At 48.4% G+C, this 22318-nt stretch overlaps 1 protein-coding gene across 2 annotated transcripts in view; it reads left to right on the top strand.

The window, feature by feature from the left end:
- ABCB10 (ATP binding cassette subfamily B member 10) overlaps positions 1-22318 on the top strand; it is an 878274-nt gene that overhangs the window by 581043 nt on the left and 274913 nt on the right. For both annotated transcript variants that reach the window (XM_078648832.1, XM_078648833.1), the window contains exon 8: positions 2474-2683. In XM_078648832.1, the coding sequence (XP_078504958.1) occupies positions 2474-2683 (210 nt within the window). The remainder of the gene's footprint in view (positions 1-2473; positions 2684-22318) is intronic.

Below are 22318 nucleotides of genomic sequence, written 5' to 3'. Positions count from 1 at the left end.
TTTTGATGGCGACAGATTTCAGTAGGTGTTCTGTGTGCTCCAGTCTGCGCGTCATGTCCCGATGCCGGTCCTCCTGGTCAGATAGGCATTGCTTGGCCTCTCCAAGCCGAGTGTGGTGGCCACCAATATGTTCCCCCATCCTATCCAGCCGGGAGGTGAGGATGTCTAGCTGATCATCGAGGCCGAGTTCCGCTAAAATGGCCAACATCCCCTCCCCCGCCTGGCCGAAGCTCTGTCGCGGTCCAGCGAGTGCGAGAAGCAGCCGAGGCCGCCGGTTTATCGAAAGTTAATCTCCGTTGTCTAGGGTCCCCGCAGCCCATCACCTCCGCCGCTCACAGCTACTACAGATGAGGCACATAGGCACTGTCCAGCATCCGGTATCCAAGGCGCGCCGGCGTCCCACAAGGAAGATAGCCCGGGGGGAGGAGGGGAGAGCAATCCAGGAAACCTACACGCACTACCGTGTCCTGTCCGGCGAAGGAGTGGGACAGTCCGGGATCGGCCGGGACGGCCCGACTCCCAGCCCCCACACCCCCACTCACCTGGTGACCACAGGCAGCGAGCGCAGCAGCTTCCAAGACGAGAGGTCCTTGAACGGTGGGCACAAAGGGGACTCCTCGCCAAGGCAGGGCCGCGGGGGTTCAATGGGCGGCCGCGGGTCCCCTCCGCGGCCTCGCTGAGCTTGCGTCCTGTGTAGGTAGGCCGTGACGCCCGTCCGGCGGTGAAAAGGGGCACTCTCCGCGATCTCTGGCGCCTGGTATGTGCTCCACCGCTTCAGTCGACAATTGGATACACTCTGGGCGAATGTGGTGGGCTCAGCACGCCATTAAGCGCTGCGTGTGAGCATCGGTGGCCGGAGCTTCAACACTGTGCGGCCATGCTGGTCGACGACTTGGCCTCGCTTCCCCAGATTTCATAGGTTTTTGATATTATAAAGAAACATTATAACAAAGTCAGCTGTACTTTTTGAGAAAAGCAGGTATCAAAGACTTCAGGCTTTTAGGATAGATTGTTAAAACAACGTGCTAAAGCCTGGTGGCAGGTATTTTGTTACATGAAATCACACATATTACCTTAGCAGGCTAGGGTTTTGGTGTTGGTGACGTCCCCGAACAAAAATGTATTAGTATGGATATTATATTGATTTAACAACTGTGTTTTGTACATATATGCAATTTTATTATGGTATACCTGATGGTTACCTTGTGGGAAGGTTTATAACCACCAATGTAGGTCTGAGTTGGCTATGGTGACATGCCAATGATGACAGTTAGGGAGAGGTCTGAATGGTTCCATAGGAAGAAATATTTCTGATGACATAGATCTGATCTGTTTGTTATGAAAAGTTATGATAAACGCTGTAGGCATGACATATTGATTGTGAAACATTTTAAAATCAATAGGTATGTAGTTAAGGGTGGATTGTTATTTCTCTGTATTAAATGTCTACAGATAAGTATTTTGTTAAATGAAATGTCACAAATTACCTTTGTAGGGAAGGATGTTGGTGTTGGGCACTGCCTACGACAAATGGTAGGGGAAGAGAAGATTTGCACTGTAATTATTTTTGCTAGAATTTCTTCCCAGATGTCTGCAAGGATTTTGTAACAAAGTAAATCATTAAATCATCCATTCATCCATGTATATAAAATCATATCTATACAGGTACATTGAGGGACTTTGGGTGAGCTCTGCTCTGCTATTGGTCTGTCTGCCATTTACAATCTGCTTCCTTTTGTGACTGTGTTCTGCATGGGATAATAGTTCAGCACACATCAGTCATCAGCTCTCTTGCACTGTGAATGATGGCACTTTCTGATCATATGCGTATATCCTCCTGAAAATGAGTGCTGCATTGTCAGGGCTGGTTGGCCAGTCATTTAGTTTTCAATTTTCTGCTTTTATAGTTTCTCTTTCATTTCTTTGCTTCTATTCTTTTTATTTGAATATTTCGTCAGATCCTACAGCTCTACAGGCAGAGAGATATTGGATCACTTGCCTCTCTCTTCATCTGCAGTGTGCCACGTCTCACATGGCCACTTCCCCTAAACCAGTAGACCATAATAGAGGTGAATTCCAACCGATTTAGCTTTTTTGAATTCTTACCAAATAGTATTGTCTAGCTGGAATTTGAGTTTAATCCTGTTACAGTATGATAACAATGTTATATTTGTGTTAATTATAGCATGATATTGCTCCTCCAGTTGACATAATATTTCCGAATGATTAAATGATTTCCAACTGTGCCTTAAAAAGGTACCCTCATCATCTGAAATAACAGCCTTTCTCTAATTTCCACTATGTCTTAAGCACATTTGTTTTTATCGTAGACCATGCTTTAGCAAAATATATTTACTGGAGCTCTCCCAACTCCTTTACGTCTGATTTTTATCACTGAAACAGTATACTAAAGTATTATCAGTACCTGTAAGTAGGCATTTTTGGTATTTCATTAATTTATTATCTCTTACAGAAGGGGTTGTTCTGCGTCCAGAAGCTTTCAGAGGTGCTCTCGACTTCCAAAATGTCCACTTTGCATACCCAATCCGTCCAGAAACCCCTATTTTCCAAGGGTTGGATCTTTCCATTCCAGCAGGCTCAGTCATGGCTATGGTTGGCCCAAGTGGCTCGGGCAAGTCAACGCTGATATCACTGTTGCTAAGATTGTATGACCCAATTTCAGGTAGGTTCTTATTTAACGTGTATTTAGATAACGCAGAACGTTACCCATTTCTTTGCATATGTTTATATGTTTAGCCATGCATCTTTATTACATGGCATTTTAAATCTATTCTGGGAACCATCCATGATTCACTTAAAATACCTCACTGAATTGAACAATGCCCCTACCATTTGATGCCTGGAGCTGTAAGAAGGAAAGGCAGTTCCTGTAGTTTGCTTCCGATTTATTTAGATGTTTTGAGATTTGAATTTATGGATACAAAATAACATGTCGGGCTCTTTTAGTTTCTCAGGTAACAGACAGTTTTATATGGACTGTTAGATGGCTACTGTGAGTAACCTAGCTAATCAGCATCAGGGGACACTATCGCATAATATCTTGACATATTTTAGGCCTTTCTCTATTTTATTAATTTCTTCATTACTCTATTGAGCCTTGGGCTGCATTTGTTTTTTCACTCGCTTGTAAATTGCCTGGTTCTATTGTCTCTGTGAACCTGCACACTATGTCCTAATTATCTTTTTTAATAGAGCAATTCTTAAAACTGTTTATTTATGCAGTTTTTCATAGTACAAACATGACTCTGGGATAGAGTGTGTTAGAAAAGAGCAGACACAAGGTACAGATACTGATACATTAAAACAATTAACATCTAAATAGCAGAGTAGACAGTTTTCTATTGTCAATCAAAGTGGCTTTGGAACAAGAGGATTTTCAGTACCTTTTTGATAGTTGGCAGACAGGGATTGGAGTGTACCTTTGGTACTTGTGAATTCCCTGCTCTTGTGGCACTTAGTTCTTGGGAGGATTAATACAAACCTAGAGCAGATTATCTTAATTTGTTCAGACCAAGCCAGAAGGGTTTGGTACCCAGAGCACCTGAGCATTTGTCCCTGATCAGGCTACCAATTTGGGGGGAATCACCTGTCTCAGCAACAGGGAAGGGTCTGTCATCCAAGTGTCTAGAACCTACATCTCCATGCATGCAGATTGAGTGGCAGCAATTGAACACATTTGGCTTGCCGACCGTGGTAGAAGATGTCATCTTTGCGCCCAGAGGCTGTGAGAAAGTGCCCTCTTTCTGCATGGTTGCCCCCACTTTTTACTGGAATTGCTGATGTACTTGACTGAGTGTGCCCTGGGCTCCTGCTAATCAGATACCCAGGGCCTATGTTCTTTCCCTAAAACTGCATTGAAGCTAAACCCAATTAGCATCTCTGGCCACAGGTCAGCCCCTGGTAAATGGTACCACAGGTACCCATGGCACTGTGACCAGAGAAGGCCTCTAAGGGCTTCAGCACTTATCGTGCCACCCATAGAGGTCCTGTACCATGACCCTCACACACTGCCTTTGCAGGCTGCGTTTCTTGGTGCAGAAGAAAGTCAAGAGTCAACATGGCCCACATCTTTCTGTGCCATGCCAACAAACCACTGCCCTGGCATAGATCAGTCACCTCTCTAGCTGGGTGCACTATACCAGTGACGAGGGTACAGGTGCATGAGCCCTGTACCCCTACAGTGTCGAAGTCCATTCTTTTTTTAAAAAAAATCCTTTTTATTAAACAAAAATCCAACAAAAGGAAAACTCATCAGGCGACATTAGCAGTTCTTACAGATTACATATTGACATTCCATACATTCAAAATAATATATACGTGAGACAAGAGATGGATCAAGGGGACACATGCACACCCACTTCCTCTAGACGTATCGGAGGTGCACAAACATCTCCCCGGTATGATTCCAAGCCTCCCAGACCTTGCCCCACTTCTCAGGACACCCCCTAGCAACATAAACTGACCTTTCCCTAAACATGCACCATTCTAAATCTTCCACCCACTTCTCGATCCGGGCGCCTGGCTGGCTCCCCACAGCTGGGCAATATTACGCTTAGCTATCATGAACGCCAATGTTGCCCATTGCTTTTTATATGCATTCAGATCCGTGCGTTCCCAGATGTTCAAAATACAGCTTCGGGCTTCAGGCCGAATCTCTACCCCAGGACATCTCGCAGCATATCCTGGATCTTCCCCCAATACGTCTGCACACCAGTGCAGTGCCACAATATATGTGAGAACGTCCCCAGTTCCACACAGCCCCTCCTGCATTCCCCACCCTGAGAGCGGCCCATACGGACCAGACATGGACCGTGACATATGACCTGTGTTAAATCTTTAGTTGAAACAACCTGAGCCTCATCTGAATCGCCACCACCCGCGGGGAGGATACCGCCTCCTGCCAGTCCTCATCATCCAGTTCCAACCCATCCTCATTCCAGTGCAGTCTTATAAGCACCAGCGGATCGCCCATGTTATTTATAAGTTTCTTAAAAATAAGAGAGATGGCTTTCTCTGGAAGATGCCCATCCAGCACCTGGTCTTCGAGAGGGGATGCGTCGGGGATAGTCGTGCCCCTGGGAATGTGTGTGAGTAGTGCATGTCGGATCTGAAGATAACAGAAATACTCACAGTCCTGAAGTTGGTATTGTTGCCTAAGGGAATTAAATGTATGAACTGTGCTTCCACCCAGACATCTCTAATATGCGTGATCCCTATTAGATCCCATTTATCAAAGCCTTTAGACTTCCATAAACTTCCCAACTTCTCCGAGCTCCACAACGGGTTGGCAAGTGTGAGCCTTCCCTCCCACTTAAGGTGTCTGTTGGCCGCCTGCCACACCTGGACGGCATGAGCTGTTGGTCCCGCGAGCGGAAACCTACGAGTCCCAGCGTAAAGTGCTCTAGTGTAGTCGCATCCCGGTGACCGTCCTGACTTGTGCAGAAGCGGTCGCTCCCCACGCTCCCTGGTGAACTCGGTATCGTAGCGCTATACTGCACATCGCTTCCAGAATTAATTGTGCCTGATTGTGCTCGCATTGCTTATATAATTAATTGTGCCTGCCCATATTTGCTCGCATTGCTTATATAATTAATTGTGCCTGCCCATATTTGCTCGCATTGCTTGTATCGGTATTTTGTGCCTGATTGTGCCGGTGCCACTGCCCATATTCATACTATTGCCAGATTGCCCCTATCTCGTCCGGTTTCGCTTTTGTTTCTGCTGCCATTTTGTTGTTGTGCCTCCCAGCCCGTCTCTCCACCCCGCTCCCGCCTCCCAGCTGCTCCTCCCTCCCACTGATAGCTAAGGATTGACTCGTCTGACCAAGCGCTGTGACCGTCCTGACTTGTGCAGAAGCGGTCGCTCCCCACGCTCCCTGGTGACCTCGGTATCGTAGCGCTATACTGCACATCGCTTCCAGAATTAATTGTGCCTGATTGTGCTCGCATTGCTTATATAATTAATTGTGCCTGCCCATATTTGCTTGCATTGCTTATATAATTAATTGTACCTGCCCATATTTGCTCGCATTGCTTGTATCGGTATTTTGTGCCTGATTGTGCCGGTGCCACTGCCCATATTCATACTATTGCCAGATTGCCCCTATCTCGTCCGGTTTCGCTTTTGTTTCTGCTGCCATTTTGTTGTTGTGCCTCCCAGCCCGTCTCTCCACCCCGCTCCCTCCTCCCAGCTGCTCCTCCCTCTCTCCGCCCCCCTTCACTAGCCACTTATGTCAGAACAACATACGCGCAGCGTTAACGCGCTGCGAACGCGCCCTATGCGCGCGGAAGGTGCGCCTAAGGTAAGCCCGTCAACGCCCGTCCGCGCCTGGACCGCGCCCAGCGCCAGACCCCCTGATCCCCACAAAATCCACTCCACCCGCATAACGTACGATGCCGCAACCCTCTCCGCACTCAACACAGGACGCCTCCCAGACTGCCACCAAGCCACCCCAGGACACACCCATGGACCCTTCACCTGCCACTCCTGCAAGTTCGACTGCATCAGGACCCACACTAAACACACAAACGCCAAACAGAGCTCCGACACTAACCACCTGAAGTGCATCCTGCTAAACACCCGCTCGGTCCACAAACACGCCACCGAACTTTGGAACCTACTAGACACCACATCTCCGGACATCGCCTTTCTTACAGAAACATGGATGAACGCCTCATCAGCACCCGACATCGCCATAGCCATCCCGGACGGCTACAAGATCATCCGAAAGGACCGCATCAACCGAACAGGAGGAGGCATCGCCATCGTACATAAGAACACCATCCACATCACGACCAGCTCCGACCACAACCTCGCAACCGCCGAACACCTTCACTTCCAAATTCACATCGACCCTAAGACCACACTCAGAGGCACCCTCATCTATAGACCACCAGGACCACGCACACAATTCAACGAAGACATCACAGACTTCATCAGCCCACACGCCCTTCCCTCCGAAGAATACATTCTATTAGGAGACCTCAACTTCCACCTGGAGAAAAACAATGACAACAACACCACCACCCTTCTGGACAGCCTCGCCAATCTCGGACTCAAACAACTGGTAAACACCCCCACCCACCACGCCGGACACACACTCGACCCAATCTTCTCCTCCAGCAAGCTCGTCTCCTTCAATCACGTCACAGAACTCCATTGGACGGACCACAGCTGCGTCCACTTCAACTACCGAAAGACTACGACCCACCACCACCCACAACAAATGCCCCGTAGAGACTGGAACAAAATTACCACCGACCAGTTCACCACATCGCTATACCAAAACCCTCCCACCAAATCATCGGACCCAAACCAAGCAGCCATCCACCTCACACAATGGATCACCCACAGCGCTGACGATTTAGCACCCTTGAAAAACCTTCAAAACAAGCCAGGTAGCAAAAAAGCCCCCTGGTTCAATGACGACCTTAAGAAATCCAAAAAGAACTGCCGCACCCTCGAGAAGGCCTGGCGAAAAAACCTAACCACTGACAGCATGACCGCCCTCAAGAACGCCACCCGCAAACACCATCAGCTGATCAGATCCACCAAGAACAGCAAGGAACTTTTCAACATCGTCAAAGAATTTACCAATCCCAGCGCCGGCACCAACGACATCACTCCCTCTCAAGACCTCTGCGACTCTCTAGCCTCGTTCTTCCACAGCAAAATCACTGACATACATAACAGCTTTGGCGATCAACCCACCCCCCTTTCCTCCGAACTGAAGCCCCCCACCGCCACCCTTTGCGCCTGGAACCCAATCAACACTGAAGACACCATCCGCCTGATGAACTCCATCCACTCCGGATCGCCAACCGACCCATGCCCCCACCACATCTTCAACAAAGCCAACTCCATCATCGCACCCCATCTCCGAGATATCATCAACTGCTCCCTCAACACCGCTACCTTCCCGGAAAAGCTGGAAACATGCCGAACTCAGCGCCCTCCTGAAGAAACCCACAGCTGACCCCACCGAACTTAAGAACTACTGCCCCATTTCGCTCCTCCCGTTCCCTGCCAAAGTCATTGAGAAAACCGTCAACAATCAACTCGCCGCCTTCCTCGAGTCCAACGGCTCCCTCGACCCTTCACAGTCCGGCTTCCGAGCCAAACACAGCACCGAGACCGCCCTCATCGCAGCCACAGACGACATTCGAACACTACTTGACAATGGAGAAACTGCTGCCCTCATCCTTCTGGACCTCTCTGCAGCATTCGAGACAGTCTGTCATAGCACCCTTATACAACGCCTCAGCAACATCGGAATACAAGAAAAAGCATTAGACTGGATCATCTCGTTCCTCGCAGGAAGAACCCAGAGGGTCCGCCTCCCCCCTTTCAGATCAGAGGCCACCGAAGTCATCTGCGGCGTACCACAAGGTTCATCACTCAGCCCCACCCTCTTCAACGTCTACATGAGCCCCCTCGCATCCATCGCACGCCAACACAACCTCAACATCATTTCCTACGCTGACGACACCCAGCTGATCCTCTCCCTCACCAAAGACCCTAACACCGCCAAAACCAACCTACACGAAGGGATGAAAGACGTAGCCGAGTGGATGAAGAACAGCCGTTTAAAATTGAATTCAGACAAGACGAAAGTCCTCATCCTAGGATCATCCCCCTCTGCTTGGGACGACTCTTGGTGGCCACCGGCCCTGGGCAGCGCACCCAGACCAGCGGACCACGCACGCAACCTGGGCTTCATCCTGGACTCCTCCCTCTCGATGTCCAAACAAGTCAACGCCATCTCATCATCATGCTTTAACATCCTACGTGTGCTCAAAAAAATCTTCCGATGGATCCCCACCGAAACAAGAAAGATGGTCACCCAAGCACTTGTCACTAGCCGACTGGACTACGGAAACACCCTCTACGCCGGAACCACAGCCAAATTACAGAAAAAACTACAACGCATTCAGAACGCCTCCGCCAGACTCATTCTAGTCATCCCCCGCCACAACCACATATCCGGCCACCTGAGAGACCTCCATTTGCTCCCCGTCAACAAGAGAATAACGTTCCGTCTCCTCACCCACGCACACAAAGCCCTCTACGACCTAGGACCTATATACCTAAACACACGCCTGACCTTCTACACCCCCATACGCCAACTACGATCGTCCAATCAAGCCCTCGCCGCGATTCCACGCATCCAAAGATCCACCATGGGTGGGAGATCTTTCTCCTACTTAGCGCCAACACATGGAATTCTCTCCCCACCCACCTCCGCCTCACACAGAACCACCTCTCCTTCAGAAAACAACTCAAAACCTGGTTATTTGATAAGTAACGAACACCCCCTCCTCCAAGCGCCTTGAGACCCTCTGGGTGAGTAGTGCGCTATATAAATTTTAACTTGACTTGACTAGCTGCCATTGGTCCATAGCGTATCCAGGGTCCCCGGGGGGTCCATTTATAGCGTGATTTACCGCTGCCAACTGGGAAACCCAGTAGTATTTTCGTAGCTCCGGCAATCCTATTCCCCGTCATACCAGGGAAGGGTAAGTTTAGAGAATGCTATGCGGGGCTTACCGTCCCAGAGAAGCTGTCTCTGGAGGGCTTCTATTTCCCTGAAGTAGGACGCGGGAACCAGATCCATCGCGTTCTGGAGTGCGCATAGAAACCGGGGCAGAGCCATCATATTCAAAAGCACCGCTCTGCCTAAAAGGGAGAGTGGGAGCACCTTCCAGCGCACCACATCCCCCCTAAATCGAGTCCGAGGGGAGCACAGGTTATTAGTGTATCGAAGCTTCGGGTCAAGCGTGATTTAGATACCAAGATATCTGAACCCTACCGGTTCGATTTGTATCGGGCAAGTATGTGGGACAACCGGCGGGTCACCTCTGAGAGCGAAGAGTACTGATTTGGACCAATTTATTGCGAAGCCTGAATACCTCCCAAATATGGCCAATACATCCAGAAAACACATCAGGGATCCCCTCGGGTTGGTGAGATAAAGCAGGATGTCATCGGCATATAGCGAGATTTTATCCTCCCACTCCATCGTCCATCGCATGCCGCGTATCGAACGGCCCCAACGGACCCATGCTGCCAACGGTTCCAAGGCCAGAGCAAAAAGGAGCGGGCACAGGGGACATCCCTGTCTGGTGCCCCTGCCGAGATGAAATTTGGGGGACTTGCAGTTATTTACTACTACTCGGGCCAAAGGAGTACACAGTCCATGAATCCCGGACCAAAACCCAGCTTCCCCAATACTGCAAAAAGGTAGGGCCACTCGCCCCTGTCAAACACCATTGTGGCATCTAATGACACCAGCACCGCTGGCTCCTGACTCGTTAGGGTCCTGCCCAGGTCCCCATGCTGCGGCGCAAATTGAGGGCCGTATTTCGGCACGGCATGAAACCGGATTGGTCCGGGTGTATCAAGGTGGTCATGACTTTGGCCAACCTCATTGCCAGCAGTTTCGCCAGGTCCTTCGGCTCCACATTCAACAACGAGATAGGTCTATACAACAAACAACATGTCCTGGGCTTACCCATGTTATGGATGACCCCAATATTAGCAACCCGCTGATCATACGGAAGCCGCTCCTCATCCCTGCTTTCCTCAAACATGGAGCGGAAAAATGGAGCAATTCTGTTGGCTTTCAGCTTATAAAGTTCTATGGGAATACCGTTAGGCCCCGAGGCCTTCCCCGAGTGTACTCCTCTGATGGCTTGCGCAACCTCGTCATCTGTAAGTGGGGATTCCAAATATTCCCGATCGTCATCAGATAGCGTGGGTAATTGAATGTCCTTGACCATCTCGCTATTTTCAGCCTCCGTATATACACCAGCCGGGGTATATACCCCACGATAATATTCAGCGGACCTATCCGCGAGGGCCTGGGGGTCCGTGATCTTACTGGAGTTCTCCCCCTGCAATTCTGGCACTAACCGTGACGCCCACTCTCCCTTTTCTAGCCACGCAATCACATTTTCAGCTTTATCCTCGTGCTCATACACCCTGCTTTGTGTCTCACCGTACTGCACCCTGGCCTTGTCTCTAGCAAGGCCACTAAACTCATCCTGCCGCAGTTTTAGCCAGTGAAGACCCTCAGGAGTCACCATCTGGGATACCTCCCTTTCTAATTTCATCACTTCCTCCTCCGCCTTCTCCATTTCCGCCTGCCGTTCCTTCTTTTTCTTTGCAATCAGGGATAAGGTCTCCCCCCGGATAATAGGGTCTGCGCCGAGTCTACCGTACCCTTATTCTATTGGAAGTACCTGTCCATGGTCTTAACTATATCTTTCTTTGTGGTGGGATCCCTCAGGTGCCATGGATTAGTAGGGGCGATCTTGCCTGCACTGAACCGGTCAATCTCCAACCGGAGCCAAACCGGAGAGTAATCCGAGATGCCCCTCCCCAAATGCGGCGCATCTCGAATAGTGTATGCTTGAGCGGCCGGTAGCAGAACATAGTCTATCCTAAACAGACTTTGATGTGGAGCGGACACATGCGTATACTGCACCTCGCCCGGATTGCGCATCCTCCAGCCATCCACTAATCCCGTTATGCCCAAAAAGTCAGAGAGCCACTGCTGCGCCGGTCTCAGTACTCGAACGGGATACCGGTCAACCTCAACGTCTTCAACCGCGTTGAAGTCACCTCCCAACACAAGGAGGCGCAAAGGTAAGGTTAGGAAAATCGAGCCCAAGTCGTGGAATGTGTCCGACTGAAGGCCGGGTGGGGCATAGATGGAGACAAAGGTGATCGTTCTCCCCTCCCACTGCCCTAATATGCCAATGTATCTACCCCGCTGATCAGACCACAAGCCCTAAATGATCAGGGGAAAGCAGTTTTTCACCAATATACCGACTCCCCTCGACCCTGTGGTGAACCCATCGTGTGCTACCAACTTTTAACCCCCTTTGTGTAGGGCCATGCACCTATTCCCAATGAGATGTGTCTCCTGTAGAAACACAACATCCGGGGAGGGTCGTCTATCGAACTGGTTGACCATCCCCCTCTTTATTTTGTCCCATAGGCCGTTTATGTTCCAACTAAGCACATTTATCCCCGATCCCTGTCTAGCATGCGACATTAAACTGGTATGGTAGCGTTACGGTTGCAGCATTGCCTCCTGAAGTGATAAAAACAAAACACAGTGCAAACATTCCCTCAAACAACAAAATCTCGAGGCCTAAGAGCTCCATCAACCCCAAACCCCTCCCCCCCTCCCTGCACCCCTGCTCATGGCTTCCGCCCATCCTCAAATGGCAGTGTGCCTGTCGCCCCAACACTCTAAATCTACTAACTAAACGTAGTAATGAGGAGGAAGGCCGATGCCCCTTCCCCCCCCAGCTCCCCTGAGAATATACCTCCGAACCCGGAGCAACCCACAGCCAACATATAGTCAACGAATTCCAGCAAAGAAACTAACTGTGTGTCTAACCCGCTACCTGACAGTTCACAATAGTCTGATGGGTCTTGCGGCCTCCTTCATTCCTGCTCCTGAAGTCCACCTCCTCCGTCACGGTCCCGCCCCCCCAGCCCCTCCGGGGTCTGCTGTCTATCCAGTCTGATGCAATCTCCGGGTTGACGAAAAACCAGGCCTTCCCCTTGATTTCCACTCACAAGCGAGCCAGGAACATCATTGCATACTTCAGTCCCTTGTCTCTGAGTTTCTTCTTCACCGGGAGAAAGCTCTGTCGGTGTTTCTGCACCATCTGCGTGAAGTCCGGGAAAAAGGAGAGAGTGGCATTCTCGTACCGCAGGGGGCACCCAAGCGAGCAGCCTGTAGGATCACATCCCTGTCCCTGAAATTCAAGACCCTCGCAATCATCGGGCGGGGAGGTGCCCCAGGGCTGGGTCTCCCCCACGGCACCCTGTGTGCATGCTCAATTGTAAAGAAGTTACCTAGTCCCTTGGGCTTGAGGTGGTGAAGGATAAGGTCTTTGACGAACAGGTCCAGGGCCGGGCCCTCTAATTTCTCAGGCACCCCAAGGATGCGTATGTTGTTGTGTCGGGTCCTCCCCTTGTATTCGTCCAGTTTTCGTTCAGTCAAGTCACAAGAGGTTTTAAGGTGACGCACCTCCTGCTGTATCAACACCATATCATCGATTAGGCTGGCTGTTTTTATATCTAGGGACTTGACTTTTTCGTTTGCTTTCGTAAGGTCTGCCCGGATAAGATTGACTTCTATCATGACAGTGTCTAGTTTATTGTCCAACGACTCAGTTTTCTGTCCCAATGATGACTGGACGCCATTGATGGCTGCCATTACGTCAATTATCGTCGGTTCCACCGGTGAGCCTGAAGAGTCTCCCCCTGCCGACTGAACCCTTTTCGAGTCTATAGGGGAACCCTTGGGCATCGTATAGCGGTCCAGTTTGTTGGTCCGGGTCTGTTTTGACCCTTTGGAGGATCGGGTCTGGTGCTTGTCAATGTCTGGTTTGATCGCCATCGGGGCTCAGGCACCACGGTGTTCCCGCACATGTGTCCCGCTGGAGAATGGGAGATCCCGGGTCCCAGGGCCCCCGGTGTGGATTATTGAGTCAACGCACCCGGTGGCAGCACCGCAGCAACCCAGCAAGACAAAGCTGGTAGAGCGCCCGAACGCCACCGCCATCCAGCTAGGATGTAGGTAGCGATCCAGGTATTAACAAAGCCTTATACGCCTCAGCGACCGTAGGACAGCAGGTCCGCCAAGTATCCGGCCGGTATGTCTAGACACGTGGGAGCATTAAAGTTCCATGGCAACTTCCCGCGACGCAGATGGCCAAGCCGGGAGTACACACAAAGACCTCATACCTCGATCACGCCTCAATGTTAGGATGTTAGGAGGCCCGTATAATGTCTCCCCATCGGTGTCCGAAACTCGGTGGGAGAGGCGACCAGACAAGCACCGACTGCAAATTGAAAGGGTGCACTGACGCTTCCCGAGGCAGCCAAGTCACAAAGAGCCCCACCACTGCAGGGGCGCCACGGCGCTGCCACCGAGCAGGAGGCCAGCTTGTCGCTGATAGTGCCACCGCCCACGTCTGCCGCATGCAGCCGTCCGTGCACAGGTTGCACCGCAACGTTATCCGAACCTCCTTGGGACCACGTCGGCACCTCCACGGCGGCGCGGACCCCCCCGAACGACCACAGCAGCGCGGCGGGACCGCACCAACAGCAGAGGCCGACCTGAAGCATTATAGGGTGCAGAGCCTTCACTGAAGTTTCGACTGCCACCAGAAAAGCGGCCTCTCTCCTCCATGTGCGTCTGCCTCCCAAGGCACTCCCGGAGCGGGCCGCCGGGTCCTCCCCAGACCGCACAATCACGCTCTCTCCCACAGCGCTCCACAATTCACCAGCAGTTCATGCGCCCCAGATGAGGCAGGGGACCTCTCAAACGAGCCCCGACCTGAGCTCCTCACCTCCGCGCGACTGTTCACGGCTGCCAGCCGACGATGGTCAGACGCCGGGGCCGGACCGCCGACTTCGGGTTTGCGGCCCTGGTGTGTTGTAATTTGGCAGCGATTGGGTTAGCATTAGCAAAAGCCATCCTGAATTCAGAGGCAATATTATCTGTTTTGTGGAAACCATTTTGTATTTCCGGCAGCCATCTTGTTTGCCATGTGCTACCACGTGTGTGCCATGTACTCTGTCCTACCTTGCTGTTGTCTGCTCTTGAAATCTGCCTAGAGACAGATTATATTTAGCCTCTTCTGCTTCGCAGACTCTCAGTTGAGCTTGCAGCTGTTCCTAGTCTGTAAATGTCAGGATGTGTTCACCAGAATTAGCAACTGTTAGCCCCTCCTACTTGTTGACTGTGCATTTTCTGTACGACCTTATATGTACCTGAAACCTTCTCTTGTACTTGTACCACCTTCTTTTGAGCCCCTGTGTGGGTATAAAAGGACCAAGCTCCTTCCATTCAGCGGGCTACTTCATACACTACCGAAGGTTTAATAAACTTTGTATTTTCTATTCCAGTTTCTGTGCCAACTTCTATCCTATTGGTCTGAGGACTTGTGCAGAGAAGGGCAAACCCCTAGCGCTGGTAGGCCTTGCTGAGGCCCACCACCACAAATTGGCGCCCAATGTGGGGCTCATCGGCGACTCGGATGCCCGAAGGAGTGGTCGAAACGGAGGATTGGAATCTCGCTTTGGACGATCACTGCCCGAGGAGACCCGCGTCTTGGCAACCACAGCGTTTTTCCTCTCTTTCTGCTCTGACCCTCCAGGTGGTGCCGGTCCTCGACTGAGATTTCTTCTGTTGATTCGCCGTGCAGTGACAATTTGGTCGATTTGAGAACTTGGCAGTTGGAATCTGGACACCAAGTGATTGGTAAGCATTGTTATGCAACACTTGCTGTTGGTTTGATGCCTGGGATTGGTAAGGTCGTTTTTGCGGCGCTTGCTGTGGCTTTGGACTTGTGTTGACCAACTTGGATTTGTATGGGATTGATATATGAATTGCAATTTATATAGGCAGGTAATGAGGAGAATGTTCTGTTTTGAATTGATTTGAATGGCACAACGTACTACAGTACCTCAAGTGCTACTTTCGTTATAATACTGCATATTCTGCACTATTTTTGGCATGCCTGTTTCTTGCACACTTCGTAGGATGTGTTGCTTTTGTAGTGGTACCAATTTGAGACTCGATGAAGCACATCCGGTCCACCTGGAGGGGACGCCTAATAGGGACATGTATATATTTTTTTGTTTAAAATATTTTATTGAACAAAAGCAGAGGTAGTGTTTAGCAAAACAATCACGAGTTACAATCTTGCCATAGAACATGTATAGTACAGCGGTGCGCCACAATCACAATTACAAGGGGAGAGTAGGTCTAGTCATTTTCATGTCTGCTGAGGGGGAAGTACACAGTTCGCCTCTATAAGTATTCCATTGTCCCCATTTCTTATCCCAAACCCCAGGACATCCCCTGATCTTGTAGGGACATGTATATTAAATGTGGTATTTCTTCTATAATGTACAGCACGTTATGGAATAAATATACTCGGAAGAATCCTGAGTGGCGTTGGCCTATGCATGGTTCATTTGATTTACGAAAGATTCAGTATGTGGAACAATGTATGTTTAAGCGAAAGACTAGGCAAGATATGTCTGACTGTGTACGAATATGGGAGAAAGAAGTGTGTGAACGAATGAAGCGTGAACAAGCCTTGATTTAAAAAGAACAGCGAAAGAACATCTATGCGAAAGCATTAGAAATAAAAATAAAGAAATAAAAGAACTAAAAGAGAGAGAAGATAGGGAGCGCCATTTACAGGTAATTGGCCATTACGCTGTATCTTATTCTGAATAAACCTCAAGTTGATTTTTATTAGATCGTTCTCCGCCTCCGTATATTTTTTCTTTTGCTCCTTATGAGTCAGATGAGGATTCTCCTACAGATCAGAATAAAGCACAAGCAACTCGTTCTATGTTGACCACTGAGCGTTCTGCTGAGCTTAGATCTGCTCCAAAGCCGCCCGTAGTACTGCTTCTGAACTTTTAGATGACATGAAGGATTGGCAGGAAAGGGAGCAAGTACATTTTACAGAAGTGTTTGCCGCAGAAGTTGTTGAACGGTTTAGAAAACATTCTGACGATTTGGAGCCTGTTGATATAGCAAATGATTGTAAGCAAATGCGTGATGGTCTTTTTGTCTTTTCTCAGGTGGCTGACTCAATCAGGCGTTTGGTTAAATTACGTGTTGAGACAGTCCGTTTGCGAGAGGAGAAAAGGCAGCAGACACAGCTGCACAAACACCTCAGACCGGCGTGGCACAAGCTTCTATCTTCGGAACAGATAAGACTATGATAGTTCATGCAAAACCTATGCGGGAAGCCGCACCTTTGTATGTTCCTCCTAAAGGAGCGGGTACGAGTGATGATAAGGCTTCCTCTGATGCAAAGGGTTATTTTATTTATAATTGGGTTTACACTCCTTGGAATAGAGCGGATGTTATGGCTCTTAAAACTGCATTACCTGATCCGCAGAATAATCCAGCCGCTTTTTATGAGGAAGTTGAGGGTGCTATTAGTTCTTGTACTATGACTCTGCCTGATATTTACCTGTTTTTCGGATTGATATTACCCCCTGATATGTGGAGAACTGTACGTAAGGTTGATGATCATGCAACTTTTGGGGCATTATGGAAAGATTTAGAACAATTGGATGTAGAGCGGGAACCCACACAGAAACCATGTCAGTTAATTTTATATCTTCCAGCAGCCATATTAGTTAAAAAACGATTATTCCCCCTAAAAAGATAGATTGGACTGTATTAGCGTCTTGTAAGCAAAAGGCAGATGAATCGGTTTCTGACTTCTTTACACGCTTTGAGGAGGCATTCCACGATTTTAGTGGCCAGTCATTGACGGATGACACAGGCAGGCATTGTTCGTCGATAAATATGTCGCAAACCTGTTGCCAGGAATAGCTAGTCGCCTAAAGCCCAGTGAGAGTTCATGGACTACCTCTTCTCCGGTTTCTCTTTTGACTATGGCTCAGTTATATGAACGGCAGGAATTAGAAGCGAAGTGTAATGAGGATAAGACGACTAAGGAGTTAAAAACGAAGGTTATGTTGGCTCAGGCTTATGGTCCGCCTTCTAGAGGTAATGATAGAGGTGTAAGTGGATCTTATGGTTCGTCTTTTTCTCCTTATGCTCGTTCCAATTTGTCTGTTGACCAGTGTGCGTACTGCAGGAAATTTGGACATTGGGCTTCTGATTGTTCAGCATTGAATGCTCAGCAGTATCCACGTGGACGGGGACAAATGGAAATCGCTTAGGCTATTCATAGCCTAGAGGAAGCACGGACGATCGTGCTAGGTTTGATGCTAATACACGTGGACAGGATGGGTTTAACACTTTTGATAGACAAAATCAATATCGAATATCTGATTATGTGCCGTCTGATTTGAAAGATTCTGCTTATGCATAGGATTGCCTAGGATGTGGTAAGGAATCAGTTGAAGTTCCAGTAGATCAGAAGGGTCCCTATGTTATAGCACATGTTTTGGGTTCTACTGATCAGTTTCTGGTTGATACAGGAGCTACTCGTAGTGCCTTATCTAAACAATTGGTTTCAAGGGCTCCCCTGTCTGGCTTAACCATTACATTGATAGGTTTCGATGGAACACCTTCCCTTAGCCCGCTATCACAGCCACTTGCATTCCATGTTGATAAATTTACTGGTCCATGTCAGTTTTTGCTCTCTCCAAACACACCAGACAATATTGTGGGTCTTGATATGCTAAAATATTTCAGGACTATGATACGATGTTCTCCTGAAGGTGTACGTGTTAATATTAAATGACAACTACCCCGTGATTGAGAGATCTTGCCTTGTTAAAGAGGATATTGCATTAGCTTTCATTCCTAGTACTTTGTGGGCTACTTCAGACACAGATGTAAGGCAAATGGTTATTCCACCAGTGCATATTAGTGTCAAGGAGGGTGCTTCGTTGCTACGATTGCCACAATACAAAATTTCTCAAGAAGGAGAAGAAGCACTTATACGCAATGTCCATGATTTGATTAAAGTGGGGGTTGTGGAAGAAGTTCCCTATAATGTTTGCAACAGTCCAATTCTTCCCATTTTGAAAAAAGACACTGATACTAGGATTTACAGATTCATTATTGATTTGCGAGAAGTTAACAAGATTGTAGTACCACAATACCCTGTGGTTTCTGACATAACGACACTTCTTACTCTGGTTCCCCCGACAGTGACTACATTTTCTGTGATTGACCTGAAAAACGCTTTCTTTTCGATTCCTATTCATCCTGATAGCCGATATTTGTTCGGCTTCACTTTGAATAATCGATTGTACAGATTTTGTAGAATTCCTCAAGGGTACACTGAGAGTCCTAGCATTTACAGTCACGCATTAAAGAGACAACTTGATTCTTTCATTTTGCCTGAAGCAGTAGCTCTCATACAATATGTCGATGACATCTTGTTGGCAGCCGATACGCCAGAACAGTGTGAAAAATGTACTTTGTCTTTGCTTTCTTTTCTTGCTACACACCATCATAAAGTGTCACGGAAGAAATTGCCATATTGTAGACCGAAGGTAACCTATTTAGGTCACCTTCTGTCTAAGGAGGGCTGTGCATCGACACCAGATCGCATTCAAGCATTTTTAGACACACCAGTGCCTTCCACTCCGAAAGATGTTCGTGCATTCATTGGCTTGACTTCGTTTTGTAGGCAATGGATATTAGGGTTTTCGCACATTGTTAAACCCCTGCTAGTTCTTTTGACTAAAGACACTCCAATGCCCCTTCCATGGGCAGATGAATGTCAGAATGCTTTTCATCAGTTACGTCAAGCTCTTTGTTCTGCACCAGTGTTAGGCACTCCAGATTACACGAAGGCCTTTACACTCTATGTACACGAGAAAGATGGGTGTGCATTGTCGGTTTTAGTACAGACACACGTGACAAGCAGCGTCCCTGTGCATACTTTTCAGCGGTTCTTGATCCTGTTGCTCGTGCGTTGCCTGGGTGTTTTCGTTCAGTTGCTGCAACAGCTGTGTCCATACGTCAGAGTGAAGGGATAGTTTTTGTCACATAAGCTGTTGGTGCTAGTACCCCATGCGGTTGATGCGCTTTTGAATCAGACTAAGACGGAACACTTGACTAGTGCTCGTTTGACAGGATACGAATTGACATTGTTAGCCCCTCACATTACACTGAAGAGATGTGCGACACTAAACCCAGCTACTTTGTTACCATATCCGGCGACTCAGTCTCAGTCACAGGAGGTTCTTGATTGTATATTCCTCACTGAGGAACAGACAAAGGGTCGCGCCGACTTGCAAGGTACGCCCCTTTCAGATGTAGATGGGGAACTGTGGGTTGATGGGTCCTGTTTGAAGTTACCAGATGGCACGACTTCAGCTGCATATGCAATTACGACACTTGAGACAGTAGTGGAGACAGCTCGCATACCACAAATGTCGGCTCAAGCAGCTGAACTAATAGCTCTGACACGAGCGTGTGAACTTAGCACTGATTTGCCTGTGAATATCTATACAGACATCGCTATGCTTTTGGAGTGGCCCATGATTTTGGCCTGCTTTGGAAGGAAAGAGGCTTTCTTACGTCCCACGGGATGCAGATAGTGCACAGATAATTAGTGCATAATCTCTTAACTGCACTAACATATCCAAAGAAGATAGCAATTGTGAAGTGTAGTGCACACAAGAAGGTAACTGATAAGACAGGACAAGGTAATGCCTTTGCGGATCGCGTAGCTCGTGAGACTGCGATGCAACGAAGCACTTCTATGTACGTAGTGAAGTCTCAAGCTGTGCAATGGCATGATGCTAGACAGGAAGTGTTAGATGTACAGAGATCTGCTTCTGTAGCAGAACTTGAGCAATGGGCTTAAGAAGGAATATTGGACGATGAGGGTTGTTGGCGCAACAAAGACTTTGATAAATGGAAACTACCTGCAGCCTATTTACAACCTATGGTTCAAATGGCACATGGGCCGGCACATGTTGAAGCTCTAGCAATAACGAAATTGCTTACACGAGTTTGGGAGCATCCTGAAATTGCCAGCACAGCTAAGAGAGTAGTACAGTCCTGTTTGCTCTGTTGGCAGTATAATCCTGGTAAAGGTACACAAACTCCTACCGGAGGGTTTTGTACACCGACTGCTTCTTTTGAAGTTTTGCAGATGGATTACATCCAACTTGAACGCTGTAATATCTTAAAGTATGTCCTAGTGGTAGTATGTGTCTTCAGTAAATGGATAGAGGCATACCCTACCAAGGATAATACAGCTCTCACTACAGTGAAGGTGCTTCTAAAGGAATTTTTCCCTAAATATGGTGTTTGTAAACTTTTGTGGAGTGACAATGGACCTCATTTTATTGGGCAAGTTGTTGAACATGTCCTGAAAGGATTAGGGATCAAGCAGAAATAAATTCCATGCAGCCTTCCACCCACAATCAGCAGGATTAGTGGAGAGGTACAACGCTACTTTGACACTGAAATTAGCGAAAATACTGGCTTCCGCGTCTCTGAAATGGCCAGATGCACTACCTCTGGCATTGTTGTCTATAAGATCGGTGCCACACTCACGATCTGGGCTTACACCATATGAAGTGGTATTTGGGAGACCGATGAACATTTGGTAAGTTCCTAAGCCACGCCCCATACATGATGTACCTTGTGTTCTGATGAATGATTATTTGGCACAGTTAACCGATAGTTTGATCTCTATTCATCACCAGGTTCGAAAAGCTCTTCCTGACAGATCTACAGGTGAGGCCCACGATCTCCAACCTGGCAACCAGGTTATGGTCAGAATTTTCGAGAGGTCGAATAGCTTGAAGCCGAGGTGGCGAGGACCAGAGCAAGTGCTCTTGGCTACTAGGACAGCAGTTCGAGTGACGAACAGAAAGAATTGGATCCATAGCAGACTGCAAGCATGTGACGCCTACCTTGGTGGACCCTACTGTGCTGACCGACCATCGAGAGATTCCGGATACGGAGAAAAACCAAGCCATCCCACCTGATGAATCTGAGGAAGTCTTCCTGGACCACACAATTTCTGGAGCATCGCGATACCGATTGAGACCACGGAAAGAGCCTGCATTGTCAAAAAGGACTGGTTGAGCTACCGCCCTGGGTTGGTGAAACGGAGTGCTGATGTGGCATGGGGGGGGGATCAGTCCTGCTAAGTGACACCCGTCTTAACCCTCGGTGAAGAAATCAATGGCTGCTCAGGGATAAGAGCTTCAACAGTTGTTTTTTTGACGACGAAGTGCTCATGTCTGCTGAGAGATCAAAAGCTGCTAAGATCTGCAATAAGGAAATCATTTGTGCTGTAGGGTTTGTTGGTGCTATGGTGGTTATGGCAGCAATTACCTGGTATGTTGAGAAAGTGGCTCCTGTTCGAGAGCTTTTGATCGCCACTACTCCAGTACCAGTTGACCACCACTACTTTACGCTCCCCTACCATGAGCAGAAGCATCGACAATCCTACATGAATAATACATTCATCCAGATGTTGCATCATACACATAATGCCACGAATACTACCAACTGCTGGGTGTGTGGGATGATACCTGCGCACCAAAAGAAAGGAGGAACACCTTTTATTCCTCTTCCATTTTCACATAATGGTTCTTGTCAAGCCTGGTTTGCGCTTTTGTTTGCCTCTGAAAGGGCCAACATTACAGAGATGACAGTGGGACAAATCAATTATCACCTTAATAAAGGGTGTTATCCTGATAAGAATGGTTACCCTCAAGCTAGAGGAACTAAATGGGAATGGGAGGAGTACCAACCTGACAATATTTCTATGCCACATGTTTTCAC

The sequence above is a fragment of the Lissotriton helveticus genome, chromosome 6, assembly GCF_964261635.1.
Source record: "Lissotriton helveticus chromosome 6, aLisHel1.1, whole genome shotgun sequence".
Taxonomy (NCBI): domain Eukaryota; kingdom Metazoa; phylum Chordata; class Amphibia; order Caudata; family Salamandridae; genus Lissotriton; species Lissotriton helveticus.
Note: the sequence above shows the minus strand (reverse complement) of the source record. Positions and strands in the feature narration are given on the sequence as shown.